Raw genomic sequence first — 22,649 nt, forward strand, 5'->3', positions numbered from 1 at the left:
TGACAAAGGCAATCAATTTATCTTCAAAATGTAAAAATCTCACTTACAATGGCAATGACAGAGAAAAATCTGATATCTCCGCAGCAATTTGAAGTACAGTATATGCCTAAAGAAGACCATCTCACTGTTATCCAGTGACAAAGGCAATCCATTTATTTTCAAAATGTAAAAATCTCACTTCCAAAGGCAAGACAGAAAAGAAAATCTGATAACTCTGCAGCAATTTGAAGTACAGTGAATGCCTAAAGAAGACCATCTCACTATGTTATCCAGTGACAAAGGCAATCAATTTGTCTTCAAAGTGGTAAAATGGCAAAGATCGAAAAAAAATGTGATAGCTCCACAGCAATTTGAAGTACAGTCTTTCTCCCATCTGATGGCTTAAACTAGCCCTTACAAGAATATCAACAAACAAAAAAAGGTCACATCTGATGAAACTGGCATAAGAAACCTGTCAGTGCCGTCCACCATTCTTGAAATCAGTACAGTTTTTTTTTTATGTGAGGGTTATGAAGTCTTTTTGAAACACATTTCAGGAGCTTTAGTGGCTGACTCAACGAACAATTCACCATCTTTATCTCTGAAGGGCTACAGTTCTTTGCCAGAGGAATGGAAGTACAACTGCACATCTGCGATGCCCAATGAAAACCAATGCAATACACTGGATCAGAAAAAAAACATTAAAAAATGTCTGCGTTCAAAATTCACACCTCAGTCACAAAATCATAATTTGCTCACAGGTGTGGTGTTATGGCATAATCTTGACATGAAAATCCACACAAATAAAGTCTAAATCATAAGGATAAACAGGTCTGTGATAAACAGGCACACCCTGCTTGCCAAATCATTGCCTCAGGGGGTGACTTCAACGGTTTTATTCATACCCACCATCCTACCAATTTTGGTTCCTGTGCCACTTGTTGTAGACGAGAGAATGCCAAAATTAAGTTCCACCATGGACACACACATATTAACAAAGTGTCATTACATCAATGACTTAATGCGAGTCAAAAAGGAAATTCTCAACCAGCCATGTACAGTTCATCCAACAAGTACTCTGTACAACAACAGCAAACTTAGATGTTCCTGTGCTGTTGGGTGCTTGAAGCAGTCAACTGCAAAAGAAAACAAGAAATTCCAACGATTTACCTCAAAGACAGTTTTCGCTGCATAGCCCTGCACATCGTCACGGTTGATGACAATCTGGATCACCCTGTACCACACCTGCAACACGAAACAGGTGAGAAGTAAGTAAATCAACCTGTACAGGTGAGAAGTAAGTAACACTGATGACAGGCACTGCTGGGCCACACACATCAGGGAATGAGACATCACCGGCTGTATTTGTATGAATGTTCTATTTCGCTTTGTCTTTCAGCTTCACCTGGTTATAAATTTTTGTCTTCCTATTCCCTCTCTTTTCCTTCGCCTCTTTTCTCTGTTCCTCCCCTTTTCTCCACTGGTATCGTCCTAAAACAATCAACTTACAGACTGCCACTCCACAGTGTAATAATTTTCCTGTATGAATCTGGTTGGCTGACTATGCTCAAACAGTTCAATAAGCTTTTTTCTTTCTTTCTGCATTTATCGGCTACAATTCCCACGTTCAAAAGTATGTATGAGTGAGGTTTACGAGTATAAATGTTCTCATCTCTCTGTTGAGGCAATCATTCTCTGTCTTCAGGGTTGTGCATGCTGGGTATGTTCTTGTTTCCATAACCCACTGAACGACGACATGGATTACAAGATATTAAATGTGTGTACTGTATGTTCTGTGAGTGTATACACAAAGGAGGTTCAGGCATGGGCAGGTGTGCACACGCTGACCTGAGAGACTGGGAAATCTCCACTTAAAACCCACCAGGTGCAGCTGAAATTTGAACCCTAGGACCCTCACATTGTCCAGTTCTCTTAACAGTTGGCTATCATGCCTGTCATGTGTAGTTTAAATATAAAGCTGTCATACATCCTGAAAGCAAAGCAGCCATGTATGAATTTGAAACAAATTGTCTGTAGGTACTTAATGCTACGTTTACACGGGATGCAACTAACTTGCAACCAAATTCAAATTTTGGTTGCAAGGCTGGTACATGCGACTGGACGGTCTCTGCAGGATGCAACCGGCGGCGACTTACGTGCAACTAAGTAGGCAACATACACGATAAACCACGCTGCAAGCGTCTGCCAAGCCAGACAGAAAAATCCGTGACACGCGTGCCGCTTGCGTCATCAATTTCCTGTTGGAAACCGGCTGAGACGAGCGGCAAGCTGTGGCAACCGGCGGCGACCGTTTTTTTCGCAGTTTAGTTGCAAGGCCCTCAAAAAATTATCGGTCTTGGAGTGGAAATAAAATGAGCCTTGCGACCAAACATGCAACCAAAAATCGGGAAAATCCGTTGGTTTCTGAGACCGGCAGCGACGGGCCACAACCGGGGGCAACCAGTCTCCACCAGTCTCCGCCGGTTTCAAAGAGTTAGTCGCAAATTGGTTGCAAGTTAGTTGCATCCCGTGTAAACGTAGTTTAACAACACAAATCCTGACAGTTCATCTGTACTGCAGTGTCTCCCCCGCCCATATCCTTTCACTATCTCCACCTGTCACAGACACATCTCCACAGACTTGACAATTACCCTTCTATGATTTATCTCAGAATATCTCTGGTGAACTTTTAGAAGAAAGTCTCCTTCCTTGTATCAGTAGTTTCAAACCTCAGGGCGGTAGGAAAGCCACTGAAATACACAAGCAAGTTCGACTTCTGATTCTCTGTATGGAGACCACCTTCTGTATGTTCCCAGAATCAGAGAACCAATACTAAGGAACTGACTGGCAAACTGACCTCCTCGCTGACGTAATCTCCTGCGATGCGGATGAGGTTGAGGATGACGTCCACATACCATGTGTAGTCCACAGCGTACTTCTCTGCCAGTATGGCCACCTTCAGCACCTGGGGTCACAGGTCAGGGGTCGTCGGTTCACAGGGTGAAGGACAAAGGTTCAGAAACACGGTCAATGATGCAGACTGGTAATAATGTGTGTGTGTGTGTGTGTGTGTGTGTGTGTGTGTGTGCATGCGCATGCTATAGTTTTTGTGTATGTATCTGTCAGGGGTCATTGGTTCACGGGGTGAAGGACACAGGTTCAGATATATGCTCAAGGATGTAGACTGGTAATAGTGTGTGTGTGTGTCTGTGTACGCATGTACAAGTTATAGGTTTCTGTATATGTCTCTGTGTTTGCACGCATGTTTCTGAATGTTTGTGTCAGTGTGTACATACACATGTGCATGTTTAACTTATCAATATTAAATTGTAAATTATGTGCACAGCATTTTCACCAAATAACACACAGTTCCTTGACAGCCACAGACAAAACCACTCTTAAACATCACACACACTATCAAGCTTAAAATGTTCAAATATGTGCAAATTATTTAAGTTATGTTCAATTGTGCACATTATTTAAGTTCAATTGTGCACATTATTTATGTTCAAATGTGCACATTATTCAAATTATTCAAATATGCACAGCATTCACTGTTCAACTGTGCAAAGCATTCAAATAATTTGTGCAAATAATTTGTGCACAGCATTTTCACCAACCACACACACACTTCCCTATAAAAGCATGAGAGCCAAACCCACCATCTCTTCTCTGATGGAGTAATCCGCTGTCTCCAAGTACTCCAGCATTTCCCCAACAATCTCCTCAGCATTGCTGCGGTCACACATCCCGTACAGCAGGTCCACCGCTCTCTGACGAACGCTCACGTCCCTCTCAGTCTGCAGCACACAGCCACATACCATAACCACTGCAGGACCACATACAATTGAAGGGGTGGCAAGGAGGGGTCTGCACTCTGGATAGAGCAACCTAAATTTCATAATCAGTGATTATGAGACTGACGCGCTACCTACTGCGCTATCGAGGCATACATAAATAATTCATAATAATAATACATAAATAATGTGCTCACAAGATGTACATAAAGCTGAACAAGTCTGTGCCTATGATGCATGCTTGTTGGAGCACAACACAGTTTTAGGCGGCGGACTAAAGCAATGCACAAGACAGCTGCCTCATTTCAACGCTAACCTAGAAAACTGAAATTCACCCAAAACAGATCAGAACACAAAAGTTGCATCTCAGCCAATCAACTGGAATCATCATTCACGGCACACAATCCCAACATTCATAACACACAAACCCGAGTTTGAGCAGATGCGTAACACAACAAATAATTTCACACACTACCACTGCTTCATGATTCAGGTCATTTCTTATTCACTTTCGTTACGGGGAAAATAATAACTTTTTACAAATTAAGGCGTTACACATCTGTGCAAGCGTTCTCATTCTTTTCTTGTAATGAATTCATCCTTGTGAGCTTTCATAGGCATGCAAGAGAAAGATCAGTATGCATAACAATTTGATTTTTTTTCTCAAACAAACAACATGTTAACACATTACAAATAGTAAAATACTAATACAATTACAACTATTATCACCATCATAAGTAGAAAAATACTACTATTATCATCATCATTATTAAAATAAAAGAATCTGAAAAAGTCATGACGGGAAACACTATCCAAAGAACTATGCATTTCAACCAAGGAAGAAAAATGTACCTTCGGAGGCAAGCATACTTCCCAGTAACAGTAAAAGGGTTTTGAACTTCACCACATATATAACAAACACACTTTAAAAGTATTCTTCAAGAAAAATGAAACCATTTAAGAAGACAGGTGACAGACACAATGTAGCATAATTATATACAAGATGCACATCAAACCATCCACAGTTCCGAACAAGACAGAAACAGAGATAATCGATTTGGATAAAATAAAGAAAGAAAAACCAGAATGAAAGGATGCATGTATAAACATTCATACAAACACAAACACACACATACGAACACACACACACACACACACAAACACGCACACACACAAAAAGGGATGCAGGAGCATTAAAATATTCTAGTTCTGATTATATACAGCAAACATTTTGAAATTAAAAGGAACCTTAAAAATCACATAAACCTATCCACCCCAAATCAGAAAAGCTTATTTCAATAAACCCAGCTCAAAATCTAATGTCAACGTCTTCTCCCTTGATACGGAGTGATTTCCCTTGCAACACTCATCTGGGTCTGTGATCAACAGGTTTTAGTTTCAAAACCTTTTTTTTTCCTCTAGCTATTTCTATTCAAGAATACTATGAGAGAAAGTAAAATGTATCTCTGCATGTCAACATGTAAATTATTGATTTTTGTTTCTTCTATAAGGCCCAGTTTCAGTGTGTGTTGTTTTTGTGTGTGTGTGTGTGTGTGTGTGTTTTCTTTTTGCTTGTCTGTCTCATTGGCATTATCAACCAACTGCCCATACTCCAAAGGCATGCACATCCATTCTCAGGCTTGTCTGCCGTAGATCCAGTGCCAGCAGTCCACATGGACTCAAGAAGCTGTCAATGCTACGCCATCACCACAGGGTCACACACTGGAGGAGACCCTGCACTGTCACTAGTGTTCTTCAGGAGTGAGGGTTCTGATTCAACACATGCAAGACACCACCTGGTAATCTCCCCTGCGCACAAGAACAATCGCCAGACTGTGTGAGCGTCTCCCCTCTGAAGAAGACTGCCACCAACGACACCCCCCTCCCCCACCCCTATGGCATGACTCTGCTGACACCTATGGCTTAGTTGGCAAACTCAACACAAACACCAAAGTGTAGGGGGATATTGAAACTAAGGTCACCATGAGAGATGAACCCAACACATTTTTCATGTATTCTTCTTCTTCTGCATAGGCAGCGAACTTTACTTCTTCTTCTTCCTTCCCCCCCCCCCCACCCCCCCAAGGCCTGATTAAACACGTTGGGTTACGCTGCTGGTCAGGCATCTGCTTGGCAGATGTGGTGTAGCGAATATGGATTTGTCCGAACGCAGTGACGCTTCCTTGAGCTACTGAAACTGAAACTTTACTGTTGAGAAGTCTGCTGCTCTGGGGGTTACAAAAACTGGAGGAATTCAGAGTCAATATGCAAACAATCAAGTATTTCTCGTAGTTACAGTTTCTTGGACATGCTGACATCACCCCTGATGAAAAAAACCAACACTTTTTCTTCTTCCTTTTTTTTTTCTTTTTTTTTTCTTAAAGATGAAAGACATGATTCAAAACTGAGTGAAGGAGACATGAAGGAGTATACAAACAAAACCAAGCATATTACAACACATACCATTTTTCTAACCATATCCATCTGTAGACAAACAAAAAGTGAAAAACAAACAACAATTTACCACAAGAAACAAAGGTTATTTGTGAAATTTAAAAAAAAAGTAAATAAAACAATTAACAAACAAATGTATAAATGATGAATAAATAAATATATAAATAAATATACACAAAATAACTGTGTTAGTGAAAATATTACCCTTTCAATGCACTGCAAATTTATTGAACCCGACAAGCTAACTAGCTAACTCAACACACACACACACACACAGAGCACTCTAAATGATCATATGATAAATCATGTAGTAAACAGATAGAAGAAAAGTGTGAGAACAGTAAGTGTTCAAATTATGGATGCAGCTGTATCTTGGACTTGTAAACAAGCACTACCCATCAATATAAATGGCTTCTTTGGGTCCAAGAATGAATGTTTTTACTTGATAATGTCTTCTTTTTTTTTTTTTTTTCAACATTTCCTTGGACAAATACTTCACCTTAACTATTTTTCCCCTCTGGTCAAATGTTCTTCTTAGTTGTGACTTTCTTTGTCTTAGATGATTGCTGGGTCTATCCCAGGCACACTTTGTATGGACAAAACAGCAATAACACGGCTAAAGAAAGAGACGTGCGGATATCCTGTTATTGATGTTCAATTTTCACCACTTCTGGTTTTTATCAATTGTTTCTCAAATGCAATAAGCTCTTTATTGAATGGCTTAAATTTTAACCACTTTTCACTTCTCTGTATGGTTTTCGAAGACATTAGGCTCTTTGCTGAATGGTACTTGTAAAGGGTTCCCAGTCTTTTCCAAATCCTGAAGGACAAAACATTTTCCCCAAGACTTTTCGAAACATGGAAATGGTCCTCAATTTTTCTCCAAGAATTTTCCAGCCCTGGAAATGGTTCTTCCAAGACTTTTCCAGTTCTGGAAGTGGTTCTCTCTTTTTTTTTCAAGACTTTTCCACTCCAGCCATGGAAATGGTTTTAGGTCTTCTCTCATTTTCCCCTAAAGACTTTTTGAGTTCTGAAAATGGTTCTCCCATTTTCCAAGACTTTTCCAGTCCAGGAAATGGTTCTCATTCTTCCAAGACTTTTCCAGTCCTGGAAATGTTTTTTTTCCTTTTCCCCTAAGACTTTTCCAACCCTGACAATGGTTCTTTCAATTTTGCAAAGACTTTTCCAGCTCTGGAAATGGTTCATTTTTGCCAAGACTTTCCCCCCCACTTCCATGACTCTGTAAGAACTCAGCAGTCTAGTCAGCCCTTACCTTCAAAGCAGTGATGACAGTGTCCTGATGTTTCTTCACAGCTTCGTGGGAAAACTCTGACGTCGCCAGCAGACACATGCTCTCCAGTGCAAGATACCTGGCAACACAGATCAATTCACTTATTTCCAACAATGACGTCTAAGCACTTCTTTCATCATGGTACCCCCCCTGCACCATATCCATTCAAAAAGTCAGAGAGAAATCCCAACCTACCAGCCTCTCATGTCAACCATCATCTTTAAACAGCATCTCCACTGGCTGGAACATGTGCTGGGTCCCCCCCCCTCCAAACAAGAACTGGGATTGTTTGGTGCAGGAGAAAATACAGACGAGTGTGGAATTTGAACCAGAGCGCTCTGATTTTCTCGCATCCTAGGCGGACGCATAACCACTACGCCAACACTTCTCTCAGGAGAAGGAGGAGAAGGAGAAGAAGAAGAAGAAGAAGACAACAACAACAAGGAGAAGAAGTTGAAAGAAGAAGAACCAGAGTGCTCTGATTCTCTTGCTTCCAAGGCAGATGTTTTACCACTAGGCCAACACTCCTCTCAGGAGAAGAAGAAGAAAGAAGGAACAAAGAGATGTGATGTTAGCCAGTGCAGTACCTGAGGCTGGTTTCTTTGTGCTGGAGGAACTGCCCCAGCTGGTTACCACTAGACCAACACCCCTTTCAGGAGAAAGAAGAAGGAAGCAGAGAAAGAAAAAGAAGGAGGAACAGGCATGCTGTCAGCCAGTGCAGCAGTACCTGAGATTGGTTTCTTTGTGCTGGAGGAACTGCCCCAGCTGGTTACCACAAGACCAACACCCCTTTCAGGAGAAAGAAGGAAAAGAAGAAGAAGGAAGCAGAAAAAGAAGAAGGAGGAACAAACAGGCATGATGTTAGCCAGTGCAGCAGTACCTGAGGCTGGTTTCTTTGTGCTGGAGGAACTGCCCCAGCTGGTTACCACAAGACCAACACCCCTTTCAGGAGAAAGAAGGAAAAGAGGAAGGAGGAAGCAGAAGAAGAAGAAGAAGGAACAAACAGACATGCTGTCAGCCAGTGCAGTACCTGAGGCTGGTTTCTTTGTGCTGGAGGAACTGCCCCAGCTGGTTACCACAAGACCAACACCCCTTTCAGGAGAAAGAAGGAAAAGAAGAAGGAGGAAGCAGAAGAAGAAGAAGAAGGAACAAACAGACATGCTGTCAGCCATTGCAGCAGTACCGGAGATTGGTTTCTTTGTGCTGGAGGAACTGCCCCAGCTGGTTACCACTAGACCAACATCCCTTTCAGGAGAAAGAAGGAAAAGAAGAAGAAGAAAGCAGAGAAAGGAGGAACAAACAGGCATAATGTCACCCAGTGCAGCAGTACCTGAGATTGGTTTCTTTGTGCTGGAGGAACTGCCCCAGCTGGTTGCAGGCGCGCACCAGAAGGTTGGGGTCGGCGTCCATGTGGATGATGAGGTTGATGGCCTCAAACAGCACAGCGTTCTTGGCGTTGGAGTGCTGCACCTTCTTGGACTTGGGCGGCTCCTGCGCCTTGTTCAGGATGGTCTCCAGGCACTCCGTGAGGCGAGTGCGCACGCTTGCATCCTCTGGAAGAAAGGAAAAGAGAGAAGGGTTTAAGCATGTGTGTGTGAAAAAAACAACACAAAAACAGAAGGGTTAAAGCACGTGTGTGTGTGTGTGTGTGTGTGTGTGTGTGTGTGTGAGTGTTTGTGTGTGTGTGTTAGTGTGTGTGTGTGTGTGTTTGTGTGTGTGTGCAAGTGCATGCATGTAGTATGAATATTTGTTTGTATGTATGTATTTTTTCCTGCAATTGTCCACGAAAATATCATCTGTATCATTGGAAACATAAAGTGTTGTGTTACAAATAGAGACAAAGGCAAAGACACAATCTCATTTCTGCCAGTCGTTGTGGTGATGTTTATTCGTTCATCCTTCCCACACCACTGCATGTCACACACATGACAAAAAAACACACCAAAACCACAGCACAGAATCCATGCAAACTTAAACACATTCTTTGCATGCACAACAATTACCAAGGTATTGCAAAGAGGTGGAAAGAGACAGCTGGAAACAGTCTCTCTTGCAGCAAACATTTTGGTAGCTGGTTTTATTTAATTAACTCACTCAGGACGGAAAGTTTTCTCCCTTGCTTTTCCCTGTAGGTGGCCCATTTGTTGGGGTTAGGAACAAAAACACAAAAAATACAAAACATAAGGTAACTGAATGAAACTCGCTGTACTTGACCCACTGACCCCTCTCCTCACATCACCTCCTCCTTCCGTCTTCACTGCCCTCCGAATCTGAGTCACTATCAGTACCTTCTTGCTGGTAGCTTTCTTTACTGTGGATACTTCATTCAACGTCTTCATCATCCTCATCAGTCGGACCTTCAGTTTGAAGCATTTCGATCACTTCAGCAGCCATAAAAGCCGCTGTCGTGATCTATAACTGAGACTTTTGAGTGCACTGACAGCATGATTGAAAAGTCATATGAGACCGATGTTATGTGTGTCATAAATCTTTGTTTATAAGTATTCAATTTGTGGGGGGGAGAATAACACACACACAAAAAAACAACTACAGCAGAGAATTTTTACATGGAATATATCATCTGGTCTTCATATCAGTTGCACAGACCTGTCAGCTTCAGTGTGTTAAAATTGTTTGGCGTGAAAACTAATGTGCTGTGACCAACTTTTTCATTTCTTCACACTGGTTGGGGCCATGTTTGATAATTATGACATGCACCCTCAAACTGGGAACACAATATTAATTCTCAAACGTCCAACACTAAACTGATGCTAGTTATTTCCAGTCATTCAGCGTTCATGAACGACAGGTCCCTTTCATCTCACCGGGGGGTGGGTAGTTCTGAAGCAGGCGCAGAAGTTTGACGGACAGCCAGGGGGCAGGCACAAAGTAGTAAGTGTAGTCCTTGAGGTCTGTGTATGATGACGTCACAATCTGAAACACACACACACACACACAGGTCAACACTGACGCATCACATGCAAAACAGATGTTGAGCACTTTGTTGAGCTCTATGTAAGCTACTAGAAGCAGTCACAATGTATAAGCACAGAGGCACAAATGTCAACACCAACACATCTCGTGAAACACATACTTTATACACTTTGTTGAGCACTATGTAAGGAGCAGTCACAATCTAAAACACACTGATAGATCACACAGACAATAAATGTCATGCATTTTGTTGAGCTCTAAATGTGTAAGAAGCAGTCACAGTGTGAAACACAAATGCACAAAAATCAACACTGACACATCACACGGAAAACATTTTGTCCACTTTGTTGAGCACTATGTATGTGTAAGGAGAAGTCACAATCTAAAACACAGAGTTGTATCACATAGAAAATAAATGTTGTGCACTTTGTTGAGCTCTGTATGTGTAAGAAACATTCACAATCTAAAACAGAGATAGAGGTACAAGAGTCAACACTAACACATCACATGAAAAGCAGATTTTGTTCACTTTGCTCAACTCTATCTAAGGACCTCAAGGCCTGACTAAGCGCGTTGGGTTACGCTGCTGGTCAGGCATCTGCTTGGCAGATGTGGTGTAGCGTATATGGTTTTGTCCGAACGCAGTGACGCCTCCTTGAGCTACTGATACTGATACTGATATCTAAGGAGCAGAGACAATTTAAAACACACTGATATAGCACATAATTTTTTTTTTTTTTTTTTTTTTAAAGTAGTGTGCTATGTTCAGCACTTTTTGTATAAGAAGCATCAACAGTTGACACAGATGCATGAAGGTCAACAGTGATACATCACATGCAAAACTTAGTGGGGTGTTGGCCTAGTGGTAAGACGTCAGCCAAGGAAGCTAGAGAATCTGAGCATACAGGACTGTAATTTTACAACGTCAAAATTTTCTCCCCCTCCAGTAGACTTTGAGTGGTGGTCTGGATGCAAGTCATTTGGATGAGATGATAACAGAAGCCTTGTTTCCAACATGCACTAAGCACACGTGGAAGAACCCATGGCATCAAATGGGTTGTCTCTGGCAAATACAACGGAAACAAAAAAGGTAGCGCTACACTGTGGCAATGCACTCTCCCTAGGGAGATACGCTGAAATTTCAAACACAGAAATCTGCAGTTGCAAAAACTAATATTTGTTGTGAAAAAAAAACAACAAAAATAACTGCAGTTAACAGAGCAGGGAGTTCTCAAGAACTGGAAGATCTGAGTCAAGATCTGGACAGTACACAGATGGATTAAAGAATGTGTCCACTTACTACAATCATATATATACATCCCATTTCAGTGCAACAGAAACAACTTCTCTCTGCTTACTATATACCTGCTCTGTATCTTTATGTCCACACCAGACACAGAAATGAACAGTGCACAAAATTATGCGTAAAAGCATTTATCAATTTACTGCAGTCATGTCCCACTTCAGTGCACAAGAATCTTTCTTTATTTGCCATATACCCACTCTTTTAAGTCTTTACATTTAGGTGCTAAATACACTCGTGTTCTCAACTCGGAATCTTTCCATGCTCAGTGCAGACCTACCCTGCTGAGACGAGACACTGCGAGGGACACGCAGCCTTTATACTCTTCTGGGTTTTTCTTCACCAGGGCTTCAATCAGACTGGTGGCTGCGGTCACCACTCCCTGAAACAAGGTCATCAGAGACTATCGTCAACCACAGTATTTCACACACACACACATACAAACAAAAAAGAACAAAACCAAAAACCAAACAAAAGTGTATGACTCTTAAAAGATGCTGAATGCAATGCAAAGAAAAGGTGGGGCAAACAGAACAAATACAATGAATGAAAATGTTTTATTGAGCTTTGGCCATGGATTACAATTCAAAACATAGATTGGGAAGGGTACTGGGAGGGGACATTTCAATACTTATTAAGCATCACGCAATATCTTTTTATACATGGACATGTCCTCCTTTTACTTTACTTAATTACACTTAAATGGTTTCTCCTTCTATTTCCATGGAAAATAAACTTCAATACTTGACAATTCCAGTGTGTTTGAAACTGAGGGGCGAACAGAAAGAGCAAGAGAGAAAAACGGATGACAAACGTCTCACAAACACAATGATAAACAGCAGCAGCACTAAAAATGTGAAAGGTTGCTCTCTGGCATGTGTACATTACAGGTTTATATTTGTAAACTTTCTTACGCATTCTAGAAACTGAAACCGCTTACCATCTTAGTGACTAATGCACTTTTTAAACTTCTGCTGTGCGTGTGTGTGTGTACGTGTGCGTGCGCAAGTTGGTGCACATGCATGCTCTTTTGTGGATAGTATGTTGTACTTAAATGCATATAATTATGTGTGGATGCGTGTGTGTGCACATATGTGTGTGTGTATGTCAAAAACTTTTTTTGTAAACACCAGAAGCTCCCTGTCTGGGAGGTGTGAGAGCCAGTGTTATTATCTTTTTTTTCCATTAAAATTCAACCAATGTTTCTGTCACAGACTTCAGCATTCTGTCACTTCAAACTGATATATATATATATATATATATATATACATGGGCCCAACACTCGGCTTATATCACAGATTGACATAAGTTTACAGTTTACATTTGGGCCAACAGCAAAGTGAGAGCTGTATTATCAATGGTTTCTCCAGTCAATGGGAGACCATTTACAGCTTAGTCTTTTGTGAAGGACTATGACTCTCAAACTAGGAGGCAAAATTGCACTGGCTCTTAGTGCTGCAGCCCTGTGGGCTAGTTGGCCTTTGGGAACCATCCCAACGCTGACTGTCCTAAAACCCTCTTGGCCGAGAGAGTGGAGATGTACTTGGGCAAGACACTCTCTGCTATAATCAAATTCTAGCCCAAATAGTCGGAACAGCAGTTGGCTCCTCTGCTGTTCTGATGGTCATAGTCGGACACGACTGACTATCATATATATATACATACACACGAAACAACTGGAAAACAATGCCCTTTTAAAACTACAGCAGAGTTCTCACCATATGTTGGTCGTTCAGCAGGTGTATAATGCGTGAGGTCCACTGCCCCATGGGGATCACATCTGGCGAAGAGCGCAGGAGACGCAGAAGGGTCAAGGCTGCACTCTGCTTCACAGCGTCAGTCCTGTCACTGTAAGGAGGTCCCAGACTGAACACACTTTTGTTAGGTACAGCGCTTCCTCTAGACACAGTTTTCACCAAGTGAGATTAAGTGTTTGTGTTTGATGCGCTCTTAATTTCTGACCCTATGAGGAAGGTGTCAGAATGGTTAAGATGTTTATCTGCCAATACAATTGTTCATGAAGGTTTGGATTTGATTCCCGACCCCACCCTTTCTCCCAAGTTTGGCTGGAAAATCAAACTGAGCATCTACTGATTCAGATGAGATGAAAAAAACTAAGGTCACGTGTGCAGTATGCACTTGGTGCACTGGAAAAGAATGCACGGCGACACACAAGTGTTATCCTCAGGCAAAATTCTGTAGAAGAAATCCACTCTGATAGACACACACATACATGCACTCAAGGCCTGACAAATACGTTGGGTTATGCTGCTGGTCAGGCATCTGCCGAGCTGATGTAGCGTAGTGTATAGGTATTTATCATAACACAGTGACGTCTCTTTGAAAAACTGAAAGAGAAACTGACCAATGACCAAAGTAAAATGACCAGCAAGTCTTTCACTTATCTCTATTTTGCTAACACACAGACACTGGCACTCATTAGCACCACATTCAACATGCCGTAACACTTGCATTGGTGGTATTCATTTTATAAAAAAAAAAATTATGGTATCCCAGTTAATTGGAATGACATCACGACCATTCTTTGGTCACATACTGCAACAGACTGACTCCTCTTCCACGAAAACTGTGGAAAGGAAAAAAACCTGCCTTTCAAAAATTATTCATTCATTCATTTTTCAAATCTTACATCACAGTGAAGAACAAAGACTTAAGTAAAACACACACACACACAAAAAAAAAACAAACAAAAAAAAAACACCCCCCAACCAAGAAGATGCTTCGACCTACCCCAACACCATAACATTGTTATTGTATAACATGCATACACCTCCCCCACTACTGCATACTTCAACACTCACCCTAACCAGTTCTCCTTTACACTGACCCATGGTGAAGACTTTTCTGTATCCATCAAATACCAAAAATTATGTTCTGTTTATTAATACAGGTAAATGTCCTTAAAAACAACATTAGAACTTTTAAAAAAAGAAAAGACAAGAAAGAGATAAAGACTATGAGCAAAAAAAACAAAAAAAACATAAAAAAATCAATCTGAAACCAAGAAGACACATGGACTCGCCCAGACACCAGGAGACACGATCGCCTGCCTCCTCACTCCCACCTTCACATTAATCCCTCTCCCTCTAATTCAGTACTATCATTATTATTAATATTGTTATTATTTTTATCATCATCATCATCGTTATTATTCTCATCATCATCATCATTATTCTCTTTAATTTTGTTCCCCAAGTCTAATATCACCCGACAGTGAAGAATAAACCGATTTTTTTTGGTTTTGTTTTTGTTTTTATCAAATCAATGCAAAAATTCAAAATAGCTTAAAAAAACAACAACAAAAGAAACCCCCCAAATGAGGAAGAAACAAAAATGGGGTATCCACAACCACAACAACAGTTTTTTTTTCAGTTTTCAGTAGCTCAAGGAGGCGTCACTGCGTTCGGGCAAATCCATATACGCTACACCACATCTGCCAAGCAGATGCCTGACCAGCAGCGTAACCCAACACGCTTAGTCAGGCCTTGAGAAAAAAAGAAAAAAAGGTGAATAAATTATAGATAAGCTTACAGAAATAAATAAATAATAATTATGATATAATTACAACAACAACAACAAAAATCCACCCTGCACCCCAGAGGGCGCACGCACACATCCACCCACCCGGACACCAGCAGGCGTGGAATCTCCGGCCCCAGGGCCTCGGCCATGTCCCGGCTGCCAATGTTGGCCATGCAGTGCAGGGCCAGGTTGATGTGGACAGGGTTTTGTCCGGCTAGGTCGTTCTTGATCGACTGCACCACCAGCTTCATGAGCTCCGAGCTCGACCCCACCAGCACCGAGATGAACAGGTAACCCTGGAGATTAAAGTGACAATGATAATGATAATATTAATAATGGTGATAATAATAATCTTTCTTGAATGACTGCACCACCAGCTTCATCGGCTCTGAGCTCGCCCCCACCAACACCGAGATGAACAGGTTACTCTGGAGATTCCAATAACAATAATACCCCAGAAAACAGAGGATGGCTGCCTACATGGCGGGGTAAAAACTGTCATACATGTAAAAGCCCACTCGTGTACATATGAGTGAATGTGGGAGTTGAAACCCATGAACAAAGAAGAAGAAGAAGAAGAATGACAATAATAACAATGATAATAATAATACTGATAATAATAATAATAGTTCTTGATCAACTGCATCACCAATTTCATCAGCTCTGAACTGGCTACCACCAGCACCTAGATGAACAGGTATCCCTGAAGATTATGCTGACAATGATAATGATGATAATAACAGTGGAGTGATGGCCTAGAGGTAACGCATCTGCCTAGGAAGCGAGAGAATCTGAGCGCACTGGTTCCAATCATGGCTCAGCCGCCGATATTTTCTCCCCCTCCACTAGACCTTGAGTGGTGGACTGGACACTAGTCATTCGGATGAGACAATAAACTGAGGTCCCGTGTGCAGCATGCACTTAGCGCACGTAAAAGAACCCAAGGCAACAAAGGGTTTGTTCCTAGCAAAATTCTGTAGAAAAATCCACTTCAATAAGAAAAACAAATAAAACTGCACGCAGGAAAAAATACCCCCCCCCCCAAAAAAAAAGGGTGGCGCTGTAGTGCAGTGATGCGCTCTCAGGAAAGCAGCCCGAATTTCACACAGAGAAATCTGTTATGATAAAAAGAAATACAAAGTACAAATACAAATAATAATTATAATTGTTCTCAATCGATGCACCACCAACTTCATCAGCTCTGAGCAGACCCCCACTAGCATCGAGACGAACAGGTAATCCTGGAGATTATAATGACAAAAAAATAATAAAATAAAATAAAAATAATCGTTCTTGATTGACTGCACCAACAGCTTCATCAGCTCTGAGCTGGCCCCCACCTGCACCAAGATGAACGGATAACCCTGGAGAATAAATGACAATGATGATGAAGATAATAGTAATACTAATACTACCACTACCACTACTAGTAATGATGATAATAATAATCATTTTTGATCGATTGCACCATGAGCTTCATCAGCTCTGAGTTCACCCTTACCAGCACTGAGATGAACAGGTAACCCTGTTGTTGTCAACAACACAAATAAGAGCATTAACCCCTTGACTGCTGTATATCCTTGGAAGAAATGAGGTCAACGTGACACAAATTTCAAAGTGCAATTTGCGTACTTTGTGTAGATCTATTTTAGTGGTGGAACTGATTTTGCCGAACAAAAGTAATAGGACCCCATGGTGATGAAAAAGAAAATATTTTCCAGCCAAACAAGCTAACAAACTTGTAAGAAACAGAATGCTGACGACTCACAACAGATGTGAATGGAACAGAGCGCTGTCTACTCAAAACAAACTTGAATGGAACAGAATAACAACCATACATGTACTTACAACAAACCTGAACAGAATGCTGACTATGTACATTGTACTCACAACAAACTGGAATGGAACAGAATGGCGTCAACTCACAATCTGTTTCTCAGTGTACTTGTTGGAGCTGAGCAAGTTGACGGCCTCCATGTGGCCAAAGTCAATGTCGTGCCCCAAGAGGAAGATGAAGAGCAGCTTGCACACATACTTCTTCTTCTGGTAGCCGTCCAGCGTCTTGTCTCCTGTGAGGCAACCAGAGAACATTCTTTTCTTTTCTTTTTTTTTTCCCCTAATAATTCATACATCCCTCCAAAAGCCCCTATGACTGTTGCCAACATCACACATTTTGTCACAAACTCATCACAGGTACAGCGTATAGGTTTGGTTCAGCACACAATGGATCTTTTGATCTGTCCACTACAAAATCTATGGGCCTAAATTTTTTTTTTAAATGATAGGTCAGGCAAAAAATATCCATTTCAGCCTCCCTCAGTTCTTCATGCTCCCTCTCCCACCACACAATGTGTATATTTTTTTTTTCATTTGAACACTATCTATCACACTCCGGCTTTTGTATACACACATGTGGAACAGTTTAAGTGAGTGAGTGTGTGTGTGTGTGTGTGTGTGTGTGTGTGTGTGTGTGTGTGTGTGGTGTGTGTGTGTGCGCGCGTGCGCGCATGCATGTGTGCATGCATGTTATTCTTCTTGCTGTTGATACTGAGTTGCTGACTGCTGCAAAGAAAAATGTTTTCTGTGCAAGCATGCATGCATGTATGTGTACTAATATGTGGCACTATTCAGTATTCTGGATCTGGAAAAATGAAAAAAAAATACCCTGAAAGTGAAACAGTCAAAAGTCACACACACACACACACACACAAACACACACACAGTGAAGCTAACACACACACCCGTTCCCAAATACCCTTTCCCCGACCACACACGCAAATATACACACACCCATCACACATTCACAGTATGTGTAATGCGCAGTCTGTCCTGAATTGCATAATAATGTTCAGACAGATGTCAGGAAATAAACTGTGATAAAACAGAGTGGGTAATATTACTAATAAGTTATCAGGGGAAGTCAGTCTCTGTGGTAGTTGTTGTCATGTCAAAAGTGTACTGCACACAGGACCTCAAGGCTTTCACCTGACACAATCAGCTCAGTTTGATTTTCCAGTCAAACCTAGGAGAAAGGGCAAGACCTGGAATTGAACCCAGACCCTCACAGAAGCTGTATCACTGGCAGATAAGTGTCTTAACCATTCTGCCACATTCCACCTATGAGGACAATGATTAGCTTATTAATTAAGATCCATTTACATTGGAGACGAAGTCCATTCCACTTCCGAGGACAATGATGACCTTATATCTATTCATATATACATATAGTATGCTATGAAGTCATGTGTCTTCTATCTTGGCATCAACCAGGCCCAAGGAAGTACATACAATACAAAAGTAGCTTTGGTCATACAAGAAATTGAAACGAAGACCGTCTGTATTAAGCAGTCTTTGGTCGTACAAGAAACTGGAATGAAGACCATTCATATTGGTCAATATCAAAAGTCCTTACAAATACAATGCTTTCAGATGAAGCCCTACCATCTGCTTTACAGATGACTGTGAATAGCCACCGCCCCTCCCCCATTGCACCCCCCCCCCTGCCCGCCCCTCCCCCCAACCATCTCTGAAGTCATGCCCAGTCCCCACACCCAGCCCCCACCCTTCCTCCCCCCCCCACACCCCCCCCCTTTTTTTTTTTTTTTAAAAAAATATACACATCCCTCCATAACTGACGATAATGTTTGATACCTTGACTAATGGTCACTAACAATCTGGAAAAAGAATGGGACAAAGAAAAACTGAAACACACTTCTTCACTACTTAATCTTATTTTGTCAGGCAACATCACTTTCATTCACTATTTTTACTTTCAGTCATTACAAATTTCATCTTTTGTAATTTATACTGTTTATTAAGAAAGCTATGGGAAAAACTGTCAGATTGACTGAAGGTCAAGGGGAGATATATTTTTTTTTCTGCTTACCTTTGAACTTGGAACGAATGTTAGCTAGCTCCTTGTTGATTCTCTTCACCTCAGCTTCTCTGCTCTTACCTGCAAAATATAAAAAGGTTCAGTTGCAACTTTCACTTTTAGGTGTGTGTGTGTGTGTGTGCATGTATTCGCATGGGTGTATGTATATATAAGAGTGTGTAAGAGGTGTTTCTGTGTGTGTGTGTGTGTGTGTGTGTGTAAGAGCGTGTAAGAGTTTGCGTTTGAGTGGGTGTGCGTGTGTGAGAGAGCGAGTGTGTATGTGTGAGTGTGTGTGTACACTTGCTGCACGCACGTGTGTGTGGGTGTGCTTGCAAACGTGTAAGAGTTTGCACGCGCATGCGTGCCTGCATGTGTGTGTGTGTGTGTGTGTGTGTGTGTGTGTGTGTGTGTGCGCGCGCGCGTCTGTGTGCATGGCATGTGTGTGTGCAGCTGTTTTCTTTAAAGTCATAGAAACTTTCTAATCAGAAAAAGATAATACAATAGAAAAACTGTTTTTATTGAACACATCAAACAGTCAAAACAGAATGGTGTTGAGGGAAACCATAATCACCTTTGGTTACTTAAACTAAGAGTCATTTCGATAAGTAGTCAATCTAACCAAAGACCAAGGCTTTTGAGAAGAACAATATCTTAGGGGCCCCAGGGACTCTTTTATACTGATTGTGGCGGGTTCTACACTACCTTCAAAGGTTCAAGTGCTCTAATGCTGCACTTTCTAACTGAATCTGTATTGCTACATACATAAACTGGTAGGCATACTTTCAAGTCATAATCGTCCAGCCACACCAGGTTTGGAGCGAAATAGTGGCCAAGGGAATGAACTCTTACAGAACTAACAAGCAGCAGACCATTCTTACGTCAGACTGAAGATCTGACACACAATTTTCATTCTTTATGTGTTTGTTCTAGAATGGGTTTAAAATTAAAAAAATCTAAGGGACCCTCTTGATCAGTTGATGAACCTGCAGTGCATCCTTTCAATTTCCAAAACATCATCAGGGATGCACATTTATAAAGCGTTATCAGAAACCCTTAAAGAAGTGTCAGCCAACATTACCTAACATTGATAATGAAAATAAATTTTTTAAAAAAAAAGAAAAAAGAAAAAAAAGGAAAAACATCACTCAATGAAACCAAAATCTACTTACAGTTTCTGATGTCAGATATGAAGACAGCCAGTCCTCGCATCCCATCTCCTTTAGCTGTCGGCATCTTTCACCTTTTCAACTTATTAATCTGAAGGAGGAAAGAGAACAAATAAATATATAAATAAATAAACAAATTTTTTTTTTTTTAAAAAGGTTGGTTTGAGATTCCCAGAATCCCACATACTTTCATTTTTCTCTTTTTTTTATTTTTTTTTTTAACCTGAGTGCATTGGGTTATCTTGCTGTCAGGCATCTGCCTAACAGATGTTTTGAAACATGTAATAGACTTGTCTGAATGCACAGACACCTTGAGAAACTGATAACTGAAACTGAACCTTCTGGCTTCAGAACAAACACTGAATTCCTAAGTCCACACAAGGCTTCTCATAACTTAAAAATCTTGGGGGTCACATGGACTCTTTTTCATTAATTCTAACTCAGGGTGAATGTTTTGAAAAGCATTTTACGAAGCCGTAGCTTATTCTGTTGTATGTTGTTATCACTACTCATTATCAAGTACAATTTTAATATGTTCATAATTCATCTGCATCATATATATATATATATATATATATATAGTTACGTCAGGACTCCTTCTGTTCTCTCTGTGTGTGTGTGTGTGTGTGTGTGTGACTGACTGTGTGTGTGCGTGCGCGTGTCAAGTTGAAGTGCTGTGTGTGTGTGTGTGTGTGTGTGTGTGTGTGTGTGAATGTAAGCATCACTGACCATCCATGTATGCATTCATAGTGTCACTATAAGCACCACTGAGCATGGGCGTGTACATACACTGTCAATGGAAGCATTACAATTTACAGAGGATTACTGAACATGCATACCATGTTATTCAGGGTGCATTTTGTGACATGAGGGTGTGTACTACAACTCAGTACAAGTGTAGTGTTCACAATAACTTTACAACTAATATTAGACTGTTTTATGCGCAATGCAGATGTCCAGTTAACTTTAATACAAACATGTAAAACTGAAAGAAAGCATGTTGCACATAATTCAAGAGTAATCTTTGCCAAAAAGACAACTTGTCAGTCTTGAAATTGACATAAATCAATTTGCTATTTCTGACATTTGTGTTTGGACATTACTCAGAATGGATTCTATTGTTGTTGCTGAGTGCATATTTTTCATATATATATAATTATATATATATATATATATATATGAACAGATGGATAACTTTTTTTCTTGAAGTTTCTCGGTTTGTCTCTCGATGCCTCCCACAAAATGTTAGTTTCCACTTAAACATGACCAATAAAAAAATTAAAAAAATTTAAAGGGGAAAAAAAAGACAAAAAAACATACACCAAAATGAAAACAAAATGACAAGCAAGCACAAACACACCCACACTGACAGTTGAACGCACAAACATTGACACTCAGACTGTCGCATGTTTTCGAATGTTATTCTGTATCCAAAAATAATTTGACACTTGGTCACCAAATTTATAATTACGTATCTAAACTTGATTAAAAAAAAAACAACAAAAAAAAAACCAAAAAGCAGACTTCCCTCCACCCCCTTCCGACTTCCGTATCTGTGGACTCAAACGTGTGATGGCCCCAATCACTGGGGACTCCGTGATATCAATCTACTGTCACCGGTATCAGTAATTTGTTTTCCCTGCTCTAATAAAACCCTCACACTCTGTTAAGATCTGAAAACAATGATTACAACAACAAGTTACCCACTCTTCTATGTGTGCATTAACAAGACACGTCAGGCAATCTGAAAGCAATCGACAAATGCAAGACTCTACGCCGCTAAGCACTGGTAAATCCAGAAATGGCCGCCATTAAACATGCCGAGTCCGGAGGAAGGCAACAGGAACACCCACTTCCTTTTTCTAGATCAAGAATATACTCATAGACCTGAATGATATCTAGCAATAAAATTCAACTTCGCTTTAAACGAAACTGGTCATTCAATTTTTCAAACACTTTGTTGACACCACTCTGTCATTCCAGTTTCTGCGAGTCTACATGACGTCATCTCTCCAAGGCGATCACCTAAATAATCAACATGGCAGCGGAGGCAGCCCGGGGGAAAACGTCAACATTTAGCATTCAGATGGGGGGAGATACTGCTGCAGGGTGAGAAAATCAATCGTATTTATCGACTCTTGTATAAATCTAATAAGAAATGATGTGAATCCCCCTTTTTTGCGTTGGTCATGTTTACTTTGGTCTTTGACAGACTGGTCAGTGCAAACCGCGGGAGCACTCAGTCTGTTGACAAGTGCTTGTTGAAATCTTGCACGGACATGCTGAAGATGGAATAATCGGATTAGAT

At 40.8% G+C, this 22,649-nt stretch overlaps 2 protein-coding genes across 2 annotated transcripts in view; one reads left to right on the top strand and one right to left on the bottom strand.

The window, feature by feature from the left end:
- Nucleotides 1–22,158, bottom strand: part of LOC143301182 (AP-2 complex subunit alpha-2-like) — a 43,643-nt gene extending 21,485 nt beyond the window's left edge. The window contains exons 1-13 of the mRNA XM_076615281.1: nucleotides 22,049–22,158; nucleotides 20,345–20,432; nucleotides 19,188–19,256; nucleotides 17,228–17,370; nucleotides 15,404–15,597; nucleotides 13,477–13,606; nucleotides 12,039–12,140; nucleotides 10,347–10,455; nucleotides 8,852–9,074; nucleotides 7,504–7,600; nucleotides 3,642–3,779; nucleotides 2,837–2,944; nucleotides 1,150–1,224 (exon numbers count right to left, since the gene is read on the bottom strand). Of these exons, the coding sequence (XP_076471396.1) occupies nucleotides 1,150–1,224; nucleotides 2,837–2,944; nucleotides 3,642–3,779; nucleotides 7,504–7,600; nucleotides 8,852–9,074; nucleotides 10,347–10,455; nucleotides 12,039–12,140; nucleotides 13,477–13,606; nucleotides 15,404–15,597; nucleotides 17,228–17,370; nucleotides 19,188–19,256; nucleotides 20,345–20,408 (1,452 nt within the window). The 5' untranslated portion in view covers nucleotides 20,409–20,432; nucleotides 22,049–22,158. The remainder of the gene's footprint in view (nucleotides 1–1,149; nucleotides 1,225–2,836; nucleotides 2,945–3,641; nucleotides 3,780–7,503; nucleotides 7,601–8,851; nucleotides 9,075–10,346; nucleotides 10,456–12,038; nucleotides 12,141–13,476; nucleotides 13,607–15,403; nucleotides 15,598–17,227; nucleotides 17,371–19,187; nucleotides 19,257–20,344; nucleotides 20,433–22,048) is intronic.
- A 201-nt stretch (nucleotides 22,159–22,359) lies between these two features.
- The window catches only part of LOC143301646 (doublecortin domain-containing protein 1-like), a 95,001-nt gene continuing 94,711 nt past the window's right edge, over nucleotides 22,360–22,649 (top strand). The window contains exon 1 of the mRNA XM_076616077.1: nucleotides 22,360–22,450. Coding sequence (XP_076472192.1) covers nucleotides 22,380–22,450 — 71 coding nt within the window. The 5' untranslated portion in view covers nucleotides 22,360–22,379. The remainder of the gene's footprint in view (nucleotides 22,451–22,649) is intronic.

The sequence above is a fragment of the Babylonia areolata genome, chromosome 27, assembly GCF_041734735.1.
Source record: "Babylonia areolata isolate BAREFJ2019XMU chromosome 27, ASM4173473v1, whole genome shotgun sequence".
NCBI classification, from domain to species: Eukaryota; Metazoa; Mollusca; class Gastropoda; order Neogastropoda; family Buccinidae; genus Babylonia; species Babylonia areolata.